Here is a 12613-nt window from a genome sequence, read left to right on the forward strand (position 1 = left end):
CCCCGCGTCACTTGTTACCCGCCCCCTGACGCCCGGCCCCGCCCCCGCCTCGCGTCACTTGTTACCCGCCCCCTGACGCCCGGCCCCGCCCCCGTCACTTGGTACCCGCCCCCCTGACGCCCGGCCCCGCCCCCGCCCCGCGTCACTTGTTACCCGCCCCCTGACGCCCGGCCCCGCCCCGCGTCACCCGCCACAGGGGAGGGGCCCTAGGAGCACGTGCCCTGTCCAGTGGGGGGGGAGAGGGGGCCCCTCCCCCGGCGCTCAGGGCGGCTGGGGGGAGCCCTCCCCCCCCGGCCCCGGCCCCAGGCCGCCTGCGCACCAACCTGCTCAGCCCCAGCCCTGCCCCCCCCAGCCACGTGGGAACCTGCTGAATGTTTCCTGGGAATCCTGTGTGGGTGCCTCAGTTTCCCCTGTGCAGCTGATAAGTCTCGGGGGGGGGGCAGGGGCTGTGACTGGTGCAGAGCCCCAGGGGGCGGGTGTGAGGGGCTCTGCCCGGGCTCCTGGCAGCTGAGGGCCTGGGCCCCTCCCCGGCAAGGTGCCCAGTGACGGGGCTGCAGCACAAGGGCTCAGGCGGCTCCTGGCCCGGGAAAGGGGCGAAGGCAGAGGGGGGGCTGGAGAGTGTCAGGCTGGAGCTGGCTGGGGAAATGGGGGGGCCCAGAACCGGGGTCCGGCCTCCCTGGCCCCACGGTGGAGCTGACTGGGGGGTCCGGTGTCGGTACCTACGCCGGGGTCCGGGCTGGCTGCGGCGTGGGGGGGACGGGGGGCTGGCTGCTCCGGGTCAGGCCCAGGAAGGGGGGAGCCCGGGAGCCAGGCTGCTCCGAGAGGAGAATCCCCCGAGTCCCGGCTGCTGCGTGGGGAGCAGCTCCCGAGCATCCCCCGGGGACGCCGGGACACCCCCTCATCCCACCCCTCTGCCCTAGCCCTGAGCCCCTCCTACAGCCCTCATCCCCAGCCCCACCCCGCAGCCCTCACCCCCACCCCCCACCCCTCTGCCCTAGCCCTGAGCCCCTCCTACAGCCCTCATCCCCAGCCCCACCCCGCAGCCCTCACCCCCACCCCCCACCCCTCTGCCCTAGCCCTGAGCCCCTCCTACAGCCCTCATCCCCAGCCCGAGCCCTCACCGCCTGGCATGCCAGTCCTGAGCCCCTCCTGCACCCTGAACCCCTCATCCCCAGCCAGAGCCCTCACCGCCTCGCATGCCAGTCCTGAGCACCCTGAACCCCTCATCCCCAGCCAGAGCCCTCACCGCCTCGCATGCCAGTCCTGAGCACCCTGAACCCCTCATCCCCAGCCAGAGCCCTCACCGCCTCGCATGCCAGTCCTGAGCACCCTGAACCCCTCATCCCCAGCCAGAGCCCTCACACTTTTACAGCATTTTAAAATACATACATCGGTTTACAAGACAGGAGTCTGGGGGCAGGATTTAGACCCGTTCTGGGCACCACCAAAAATTATAGAGACCTACCCCCCCTGTACCCAGCCCCTAACGCCCTCCTCCTTGGCCCCACCCTGTGTCACTTTATACCCGGCCCCTAACACCCCTCACCCACCCCATCCAGTGACACTTTATACCTGAGCCCCATCCCCCCACCCCTCCCATAACTGCAGCCTTTGCTCCCCTGCATTCCCCCCCCCCCCGTTCACCAGTCTCTGCATTTATCCTGGCCCCAGTCAGGCTGAACCAAAAGGGGCCGAAGTCCCCGCGTGGCCCCCGTGGGCCCGTCCCTCTCGGCCTCGCTCCCCACTCCAGTAACCAGCCGTGGGCCTTCAAATCCTTTTATTGGTTGACACTCGTGTCTCGTTAGCAGTGATTAGTAACAAAACCCCATTGTGCAGTACCCAGAGCCCCAGCACTGAACCCCGTGTCGCTTCCACTCCTGCCCCACTGCCGCCCTGCCTGCGCCTCGCCGGCGCCCCTCGGGGGCCCTTCCGCAGCTCGTCCGCCCCAGCTCACCCCCCCTTCCCCGTCTCCATCAACCCCCCTTCGCCCAGCCGGGCCAGGGTCGGGGGGCACCAGGAGCCGTCCCACCCTGCAGTTAAGGCAAAATCTTCCTGAGTGTCCATTAGAGGGGCAGGCCTGGGGCCCAGTGCTGGAAAGGAAGTTCGGGGGGGCGTTGCTGAGCTCACCTAAGCTTGATGGCGAGAGCCCACCAGGAGGGAGGGCCGGTGCGGCTGGAAGAACCGACCGAGGACTCGGGGGGGAAGACGGGGGCTTGGGGGGTTCCAGTTTGAGGTGGGACTCAGGGCTTAAAGAGAAAGGGACAGGGTGTCCTGGTGTGGTTAGATGAGGGGTCACAGGGCGGGACTGGTGGCAGAGTTGAGAATTTGGACAGTGCCCCACCTGGGGAGGGGCGCTGAGCACTGGGGGGAGGATGGGTGGTGATGCAGAGGTCTGGCATATCCTGAGTTGATTTGGGGTTAATACTGCTTAGGAACTGGGCTTGGGCTGAGTTACGGGTGGCAAAGGGTCAGTGCGGTTGAGAGATCCAGCCATGGACGGTGGTTCCATTTTAGTGTTGCAACAGGGGCACAGATCATGGTTAAAATCCGCCTTACCCTCAGAGCTAAGCCTGGAGGACGCTAGGTTTGCATTCGTGTGCTGATGTTGGGTTTGAGGAGGACAGGGTTGGCGGTAGATGCCGTGGCCCCGGTTTGTGCTGGACCCGATGGTGACACCCAGCTTGGTCGTTCCAACCTCACAAGTGATTATATGAAAATGTGGCTGGAAGGAAAGTCAACCTTTCAAGGGGACAAGATGGCTGACTCATGGGCATGGAAACAAGATGGCAGAACCATGGTCAAGAGGAGAAATATAGGCAGCCCACATCCAGGAACCAAGATGGTGGACATCGTCAAGGAAACAAAAACAGCCAATCCGTGTCAAGGAAAGAAGAAGGCCGTCCCATGTCAGTTGAAGATGATGGCAGAACCACAGTCAAGGAAAGATGATGGCCAGCCTATGCTAATTGAAGATGGCCCACCCACACAGAGAGAAGAAAATGGTGGAATCATGATTAAGAGAACAAAATGGCTGACTCCTCAAGCAAACAAGGTGGCAGAACCACGGTCAAGAGTAGAAGATGGCCAACCCCCATCAAGGGAAGACGACAGTTGACTCGCAGCAAGGCACTGAGATGGCAGCGGCGTTGGGCATTGGGCAAGGCGGGGGAATGCTATGTAAACAAACTCCGTGAGGGCCGTGTCTTTGGCGGGCCGCCTCCCTGCCCCCCCCCTCACATCTTCTGCACCCGGCTCTCCAGCCCCTCGAGTTCCCTCATCACCTCCCGGGGCAGGTCGTCGTTGACCTGCTCGGTCAGGTACTTGCGCACATCCCGCGCCTCCTGCTCCCAGAAGGCCTTGGGCAGGGAGAAGAGCTCTTGGAAGTCCACCTTGGCCAAGCCCTGGAGGTTAAGGGCCCCTTCCTGAGGCACATAGCCGATGGGCGTCTCCCGCGCACTTTCCTCCCCTTCCACCCGCCGGAAGATCCAGTCCAGCACCCGCGAGTTCTCCCCGAAGCCCGGCCACAGGAAGTTGCCGGCCGTGTCCTTGCGGAACCAGTTGACGTGGAAGATCTTGGGCAGACGGACCCCGCGCCGCTCCTCCATGCCCAGCCAGTGCTCCAGGTAGCGCCCAAAATTGTACCCAAAGAAAGGGCGCATGGCGAAGGGGTCGTGCATGATCACCTTGCCTGGAGGGGGGGCGGAGAAGCGGGGAGGGTAGGTCAGCCAGGGAGTTATGGGTAACCGGGGATGGCGGGAATCTGCCACAAAGGACTGCGGATAATCACGAAGGGTGGGAGGGCAACGCAAAGGACTGTGGGTAAATCAGGGGAGGCCATTGCAAAGGACTGTGGGTAAGTCAGGAATTGTGGGAATCTGCCACATTGGATTGTGGGTATTCAGCAAGAGTAGGACTCTGGGGCAATGAATTGTGGGGGATTTGGCACTGCAGGACTCCAACGCCAAGGACTGTGGGTAGCCTGCCATCGCGGCACAGTGGTGCAGCAGATTGTGGGTAATGGAGAGACACGGGGGTGGTGCAATGGGCAATCCCCCACGGAGCCCCGGAGCTCCTGTTTCCCGGGGCGGGGGTGGTAAAGGAGCGCGGGAGCCAGGCTTCCGGGGGCCTTTACCTTTGTGTTCGGCAGCCGCGGTGGACTCGGACCTCATGGCGCTGCCCACGAAGACGCCGTGCCGCCAGTTGAAGGCTTCATAGACCAGCGGCACCCCTGGGGAGAGGGGGAGAGCGGCGTGAGCCCGCTGAGGGACCCAGGAGTCCAGGGGGAGGTGGGAAAGGAGGGCGGGGGGGTTACCTTGGGGTCTCCTCCCGCCGAAGATGATGGCATCAATGGGGACGCCCTCAGGGGACTCCCAGGCCGGGTCCATGATGGGGCACTGGCGGGCCGGGGCGCAGAACCGGGAGTTGGGATGGGCACATGGCTCCTTGGCACCTGGCGCAGAGAGAGGGGTTAGGGGGCACCGTGGGGATGGGCTGGCAGGGGGCGCCGCCCCGCAGGCAGTGGGGGGGAGGGGGAAGTGGCCGTGGCCCTACCCGGTGCCCAGGGCTGCCCCAGCCAGCTGGTGACGGAGGTGCCGGGGGGCAGGACCTGGTCGATGCCCTCCCAGTAGACGCCCCCCTCGCTGGTCTCGCCCACGTTGGTGAAGAGCGTGTTGCGCTGGATCGTGTGCATGGCGTTGGGGTTGGTCTTCATGGAGGTGCCCGGCGCCACCCCGAAGAACCCGTTCTCGGGGTTGATCGCCCGCAGCCGGCCTGGGGGAGGGGAGAGGGGGTTAGCTGGGGGCATCCTCCTTGGGGGTCCCCCCCATCACCACGCTGGATCCCCCCAGACACCCTCTCCCCAGATGGGCTCCCCCCTCCCCAGCCCTTCACCTTGGGGTTCCCCCCACATCCCCTCTGCCCCATCCCAGGTCTGCTGCCCCCATCCTCGGTGTGTCCCCCCCAACACCTCACTTTCCCCCCCCCCCCCCGATCTCACCCTCGCTGTCGAACTTCATCCAGGCGATGTCGTCCCCGACGCACTCCACCCGCCAGCCCGCCAGCGTGGGGTTCATCATGGCCAGGTTGGTTTTCCCGCAGGCGCTGGGGAACGCGGCTGCCACATACCTCTTCCGCCCCTCGGGGTTGGTGATGCCCAGGATCTGGGGGGGGCGGAGGGAGTGGGAACATTAGGGGCTCAGGGGGGGCTCCCTGCACCCCACCGGGGAGAGCACAGGGGCAGCAGAGAGCAGGAAACTACCCACAATTCTTTGCAACATGGACTTGGGCTACCCAATTGCCCACAGTCCTTTGCAACAAAGCCCAGCTGCTCCAAATTTACCCACAATCCTTTGCAACACACTCTCCAATTACCCACAGTCCTCGGCATAATAGCCCTACTGCGGCCAATTACCCACAATCCTTGGTGCCTGAATCATCCTGGCCCACCATCTTTTACAACAGGCTCTTGCTCCTGAAATTACCCATCATCCTTTGCACCAGACTCCCATTCTCCCCGGTGACCCACAATCCTCTGTGTTCATGTGCTGGGCACTCAGATTACCCACCGTGCTTTGCAACAGAGGCTGACTCCTGTCAGCCTCCCACAAGCCTTTGCACCCACCTCCTGCGTGAGCTAATTACCCATAATTCCCCTCTGACCCCCTGCCCGGGGCCAGTGCCCCCAGGGGTTGAACTGGGGGGCCCCTTGCCCGTCCCATTGGCGTCAGACACAGCCCCATTCACCTGGGATGTCAACAGGGCCTGGGCATTGATTAACTAATATTTGCTCGTTAAATATCCGGGGAGTGAGGGTGTAAACACAGAGTGGCCTTTGGTCCCGGCCTGCCAGGCTCAGACCCCAGGAGTCCTGGCTCACAGCCGCTCCCCCGCACAGCCAAGGAGAGAACCCAGGAGTCCTGGCTCCCTCCCCCCCTACTCTAACCACAAGACCCCACTCCCTTCCCAGAGCCAGGGAGAGAACTCAGGAGTCCTGGCTCCCAGCCCCCCCTGCTCTGACCCACCAGCCCCCACTCCCCTCTCAGAGCCAGGGAGAGAACCCAGGAGTCCTGGCTCCCAGCCCCCTCTCCCCCCCCCGCTCTAACCACAAGACCCCACTCCCCTCCCAGAGCCAGGGACATAACCCAGCAGTTCTGTCTCCCAGCGCCTCCAGCTCTACCCATTCAACTCCACCTGAGCTGGGGCTGGAACCCAGGCGTCCGGGCCCCGCCCCTCACCAGCATGTGTTCGGCCAGCCACCCCTCGTCCTTGGCGATGCGGGAAGCAATGCGCAGAGCGAAGCATTTCTTCCCCAGCAGCGAGTTCCCGCCATAGCCGCTGCCGAAGGAGACGATCTCCCGCCCGTCAGGGACGTGGGCGATCAGCGTCTTCTCGGGGTTGCAGGGCCAGTGGTTCACGAGCTCCTCTGGGGGGTGGGGAGTGGAGATGGGGGTTAGGGGTGAAGGTGGCTGGGGTATCGTCCCGCTGCTCGCACCAGCAATGAGGTGGGGTTGGTACGGGAGGGTTTCCCCACGGCACCCACCAATGTTAGGGGCTGCACGTCTCTCTGGGGCATCACCCCCCCATGGGACGGACTGGGCTGTGTGTGCCCAGGGGAGTTATCCCACCGCCCCCACCAATGTTAGGGGCTGCACGTCTCTCTGGGGCATCACCCCCCCATGGGACGGGCTGGGCTGTGTGCGCCCAGGGGAGTTATCCCACCGCCCCCACCAATGTTAGGGGCTGCACGTCTCTCTGGGGCATCACCCCCCCATGGGACGGGCTGGGCTGTGTGCGCCCAGGGGAGTTATCCCACCGCCCCCACCAATGTTAGGGGCTGCACGTCTCTCTGGGGCATCACCCACCCATGGGACGAGCTGGGCTGTGTGTGCCCAGGGCAGTTATCCCACCGCACCCACCAATAGCCCAGGACTCACCTTCCAGGGGCAGGGGGCGCCCCACGGAGTGGAGGCACTTGACAAACTCCCCCTCGCCCAGGGCCTGGAGGACGGGGGCCCCCATCCGGGTCATGATCCGCATGCTGGCCACCACGTAGGGGGAGTCCGTCAGCTGCACCCCGATCTTCGAGAGCGGGGAGCCGATGGGGCCCATGCTGTAGGGGATGATGTACATGGTGCGGCCTGGAGAGCGAGACAGAGCGATGGGCATATGGGGATGGGGGCCCGTTTCCTGCCCCCCCGGCACCCCTAGAGGGGAGGGGCCCGTCACCTTTCATGCAGCCGGGGAACCGGCCATCCACGGCCTCCTGGAAGGCTTTGGGGCTCATCCAGTTGCCCAGCTGCCCCTTGGCGCCCCCGGCGGGGATGGGCACCGTGTCCCGCTGGTTCTCCGTCACGATCACCGTCTTGCTCTCCACCCGCGCCACGTCCTTGGGGTCCGTCCGGGCCAGCCAGCTGGGCGGGGAAAGAGCCAGGGAGTCATCCCACCCTCAGCGCCCCCTCCTCCAGGGACCCAGGCGTCCGGGACGGTGGGGAGATCGGGATGGGGAACGGGACCCAGGCGTCCAGGACAAGGCCGAAGCCCCTGGGCGGGAGGGATCAGGACGGGGAGGATTTTACGATAGCCAAGAGCCTATTGCAAAGGGCTGTGGGTAACTGGGGAGAGCAGGACAGGGGATCGTGGGTAATTTGGCCCCACCAGTGCAAAGGACTGTGGGTAAATTGGCACAGCAGGAACCTGCCGCAGAGGATTGTGGGCAGTTTGCAAGAGCGGGAGCGGAGGATTGTGGGTAGTTTGTAGGAGCGGGACAGCGATGCCAACGACTGTGGGTACTTTGGCTTGAACGGTGGGGAGGGGAATGGACCGATACGGGGCAGGGGACCCAGGCGTCCGGGAGGCACCTACCAGTTCTCATATTTGTCCAGCTGTTTGATGACACCCTCATCCTCCAGCAGCCCCAGGATGGCCCCGTTCTCCGCCTCGGAGCCGTCGCAAACGTGAACGTTTTCAGGCTGGCACAGCCGCACCCCGTGCTCCACGAACGCCCGCAGCCGGCCCGGCAGCCGGCCCAGGTCCCCCCTCGGCACCCGCAGGGCATGGGCCAACCGGACCGGTGCCCCCCACCAGCACCGCAGGGAGCGGGCACCCTGCCTGCAACGGGGAGAGAGGGGGAGGACAGGCTGGGGCCAGATCTTCCACAAGTGCGTGTGGGCTTGCAATGAAGTGTGCACACGTGCTCACACTCCCACGTGGCAGAGCCCACACGAGAGTGTGTGCGCTTGCACACAGGTTCCCGAGCGGGCGCTGCGGAGATAGAAACATGCACACGGCTGCCCAGGCATGCACTGGGATGGAAACGCTTCTGCCAGCATGGCTTAGCGTGCACAAGACTGCATGAGCTTGCACAAGCATTTCTGAGCGTGCACAAAAGCCTGTGTGCTCGCATGAGCATGCACGAGAATGCACACATTTTCACAAGAGTGCATGTGTTTACATGTGCTTTCATAAGCACTCCTGCCAGTGCCTGATGTGAAATAATCGTGCAAATGTGTCACAAAGAGGCTGTTGGGAGCACTCCAAGCCAGATGCCGATTTGCACAACACTCATGGTGCCAGGACACGCGGCGGTGACTCTGCGTCGGCACGCGTGTCCAAGGTGCAGAAGCCTGCATGCATTTGCACAAGGACCTGCGAGTGTGCAAGGAGAGCAGCCGTGTTTGTGTGAGGGCATCAGCGCCGTGTCAGACCCCACACGCTTGTGACACGCACGTCAGAGCATGCACCGGCAGCCCCCACCCCACCAGGCGGGAAGGGAGCTCTGCTAGACTGGACCAAACCTGCCCCCTGCCTAGCCCTCCCCCATGCCCCCGGGGGTGTGTACCCCGCAGCAGCCTCTGACTGGCAGGCTGCCTGGAGCGGGGGTGGGGACAGCTGGCAGGGCAAAGAGCAAGAGGCAAGACACGTTGCCTGGACTTTCACCTGGTGGCCGCTGGGGATTCTGGGTAGGCAGATGGGGGGGCAGGGGGCAGCCCCCCGGAGGGGGATCGGCCAGGACGTGCTGTCCCCAGCGCTGACCCTGGGGACATTTGTCCGCTCAGGGGTGGATCCCAGCCAGAGAAAAGCGGCTGCCTCTGGGGAGGGGCACAGCCACACATAACGCAGCAGCAGCAGCACCCTCCCCAGGGCCGGGAGAGCGGGGGGCTGCGGGTCGGGAGTGAGGGGCACCGGCAGGGCTGGGGGGGGCTGCGGGTCGGGAGTGAGGGGCACCGGCAGGGCTGGGGGGGGGGGCTGCGGGTCGGGAGTGAGGGGCACCGGCAGGGCTGGGGGGGGGGGGGGGCTGCGGGTCGGGAGTGAGGGGCACCGGCAGGGCTGGGGGGGGGGGCAGCGGGGCGGGCGGGAGGGGCACCGGCCGGGCTGAGGGGGGCTGCGGGTCGGGAGTGAGGGGCACCGGCAGGGCTGGGGGGGGGCTGCGGGTCGGGAGTGAGGGGCACCCGTCAGTCTCCCACCGAAGAGCCCCACGGATCCGCTTTGGGCCAGTCCCGGCCGGGGGCGAAGCAGGGGGCGGGGCCGGGGGAGGGGCAGGTGACGTGAAGGCAACACAAGGAAGTGAGGGCCTGAGCCCTGGGAAACACAACACACGATCCCGCCCCCGCCCTGCCGGTGCCCCTCACTCCCGACCTGCAGCCCCCCCCCAGCCCTGCCGGTGCCCCTCACTCCCGACCTGCAGCCCCTGCCACCCCAGCCCTGGGCGCCCATAGAGCGGGCACGGAAGGGACAGGAAAAGGGAATGAATGAAGACGGGGCAGAGGAATGGGGGCTCGGGGGCTCGGGGGGGGCGCAGGGGGGGTGCAGGAGGACAGGGGTTCGGGGGGCACAGGGGGGTGCAGGACGGGGGCTCGGGGGCACCGGGGGGTGCAGGACGGGGGCACAGGGGGCGCAGGGGGGTGCAGGAGGACGGGGGCACAGGGGGAGCAGGACGGGGGCTCGGGGGGCACCGGGGGGTGCAGGAGGACGGGGGTTCGGGGGGTGCAGGAGGACGGGGGCACATGGGGGGCACCGGGGGGTGCAGGAGGACGGGGGCACAGGGGGTGCAGGAGGACGGGGGTTCGGGGGCGCAGGGGGTGCAGGAGGACGGGGATTCGGGGGGTGCAGGAGGACGGGGGTTCGGGGGCACAGGGGGTGCAGGACGGGGGCACAGGGGGTGCAGGACCGGGGTTCGGGGGGACAGACCGATAGGGGCGCACTCACCCCAGGAGTCGGGTGTACGGCGCGGGCATCCTGCCTACTGTGCAGAAGGGACCCAAGCGTCCGGGTGCCGCTCGCAGGGGGGCGGTGGCCCCGTTTTAAGGGGGGAGCCGCGGAGCGGGGGGCGGAGCGGGGCCGGGGGGGCTCCCCCCGCGATCGGTCTCTCCCGCCGCTTGCCCCGGCTCTGATTGGCCGCTGGGGGCCAGGCCCCCCCCCCGTATGATGTAAGACCGGGGAGGTATTGCCTGGACAGACAGACAGGGGGCGGGACCAGAGTCCCAGGCCCCGCCCCTCTGTGTCAGTCCCATTGTGCCCCGCCAGCTGGTTTGTTATTGTAGGGTCTCCTGCGATGTTGTGGGAGGGGGTTATTATTGTAGGGTTTCCTGGGGGGCTCGGGGAGCTGGTTTGTCATTGTAGGATTTTCTGGGCGATTGAGGGGGCTGGTTGGTTATTGCGGGGTCCGCTGGGAGTTGTGGGGGGCGGGTTGGTTATTGCGGGGTCCGCTGGGAGTTGTGGGGGCGGGTTGGTTATTTCGGGTTCCGCTGGGAGTTGTGGGGGCGGGTTGGTTATTGCGGGTTCCGCGGGGAGTTGTGGGGGGCGGGTTGGTTATTGCGGGGTCCGCTGGAGTTGTGTGGGGGGCGGGTTGGTTATTGCGGGGTCCGCTGGGAGTTGTGGGGGCGGGTTGGTTATTGCGGGGTCCGCTGGGAGTTGTGGGGGGGCGGGTTGGGTATTGCGGGGTCCGCTGGGAGTTGTGGGGGCGGGTTGGTTATTGCGGGGTCCGCTGGGAGTTGTGGGGGTGGGTTGGTTATTGCGGGTTCCGCTGGGAGTTGTGGGGGCGGGTTGGGTATTGCGGGGTCCGCTGGGAGTTGTGGGGGGGCGGGTTGGTTATTGCGGGGTCCGCTGGGAGTTGTGGGGGGGCGGGTTGTGAATTGCGGGGTCCGCTGGGAGTTGTGGGGGGCGGGTTGGTTATTGCGGGGTCCGCTGGGAGTTGTGGGGGCGGGTTGGTTATAGCCGGGTCCGCTGGGAGTGTGGGGGGCGGGTTGGTTATTGCGGGGTCCGCTGGGAGTTGTGGGGGCGGGTTGGTTATTGCGGGGTCCGCTGGGAGTTGTGGGGGCAGGTTGGGTATTGCGGGGTCCGCTGGGAGTTGTGGGGGGGCGGGTTGGTTATTGCGGGGTCCGCTGGAAGTTGTGGGGGGGCGGGTTGGTTATTGCGGGGTCCGCTGGAAGTTGTGGGGGGCGGGTTGGTTATTGCGGGGTCCGCTGGGAGTTGTGGGGGCGGGTTGGGTATTGCGGGGTCCGCTGGGAGGTGAGGGGGGGCGGGTTGGTTATTGCGGGGTCCGCTGGGAGTTGTGGGGGGCAGGTTTGTTATTGCGGGGTCCGCTGGGAGTTGTGGGGGGCGGGTTGGTTATTGCGGGGTCCGCTGGGAGGTGAGGGGGGCGGGTTGGTTATTGCGGGGTCCGCTGGGAGGTGAGGGGGGGCGGGTTGGTTATTGCGGGGTCCGCTGGGAGTTGTGGGGGCGGGTTGGGTATTGCGGGGTCTGCTGGGAGTTGTGGGGGGCGGGTTGGTTATTGCGGGGTCCGCTGGGAGTGGTGGGGGGGGGCGGGTTGGTTATTGCGGGGTGCGCTGGGAGTTGTGGGGGGCGGGTTGGTTATTGCGGGGTCCGCTGGGAGTTGTGGGGGGGGCGGGTTGGTTATTGCGGGGTCCGCGAGGAGTTGTGGGGGGTGGGTTGGTTATTGCGGGGTCCGCTGGGAGGTGAGGGGGGGGGGGTTGGTTATTGCGGGGTGCGCTGGGAGTTGTGGGGGGGCGGGTTGGTTATTGCGGGGTCCGCTGGGAGGGGAGGGGAGGCGGGTTGGTTATTGCGGGGTCCGCTGGGAGGTCAGGGGGGGCGGGTTGGTTATTGCGGGGTCCGCTGGGAGTTGTGGGGGGCGGGTTGGTTATTGCGGGGTCCGCTGGGAGTTGTGGGGGGCGGGTTGGTTATTGCGGGGTCCGCTGGGAGGTGAGGGGGGGCGGGTTGGTTATTGCGGGGTCTGCTGGGAGGTGAGGGGGGCGGGTTGGTTATTGCGGGGTCCGCTGGGAGGTGAGGGGGCGGGTTGGTTATTGCGGGGTCCGCTGGGAGGTGAGGGGGGCGGGTTGGTTATTGCGGGGTCCGCTGGGAGTTGTGGGGGGCGGGTTGGTTATTGCGGGGTCCGCTGGGAGTTGTGGGGGGCGGGTTGGTTATTGCGGGTTCCGCTGGGAGGAGAGGGGGAGGGTTGGTTATTGCGGGGTCCGCTGGGAGGTGAGGGGGGGCGGGTTGGTTATTGCGGGGTCCGCTGGGAGGTGAGGGGGGCGGGTTGGTTATTGCGGGGTCCGCTGGGAGGTGAGGGGGCGGCTTCGTTATTGCGGGGTCCGCTGGGAGGTGAGGGGGGCGGGTTGGT

General features: G+C 66.1%; 1 protein-coding gene across 1 annotated transcript; it reads right to left on the reverse strand.

The window, feature by feature from the left end:
- Positions 1-1762: 1762 nt before the first annotated feature.
- Positions 1763-10345, reverse strand: PCK2 (phosphoenolpyruvate carboxykinase 2, mitochondrial). Its single transcript, XM_044985456.1, has 10 exons — positions 10204-10345; positions 7861-8106; positions 7225-7409; positions 6933-7136; positions 6234-6421; positions 4997-5159; positions 4552-4770; positions 4313-4450; positions 4133-4228; positions 1763-3688 (listed from the first exon to the last, which is right to left on the reverse strand). The coding sequence occupies exons 1-10, from the start codon at positions 10230-10232 to the stop codon at positions 3234-3236; spliced, it is 1923 nt and encodes a 640-aa protein (XP_044841391.1). The 5' UTR covers positions 10233-10345; the 3' UTR covers positions 1763-3233.
- Positions 10346-12613: the final 2268 nt, after the last annotated feature.

This window comes from Mauremys mutica, chromosome 13 (assembly GCF_020497125.1).
Source record: "Mauremys mutica isolate MM-2020 ecotype Southern chromosome 13, ASM2049712v1, whole genome shotgun sequence".
NCBI lineage: Eukaryota > Metazoa > Chordata > Testudines > Geoemydidae > Mauremys > Mauremys mutica.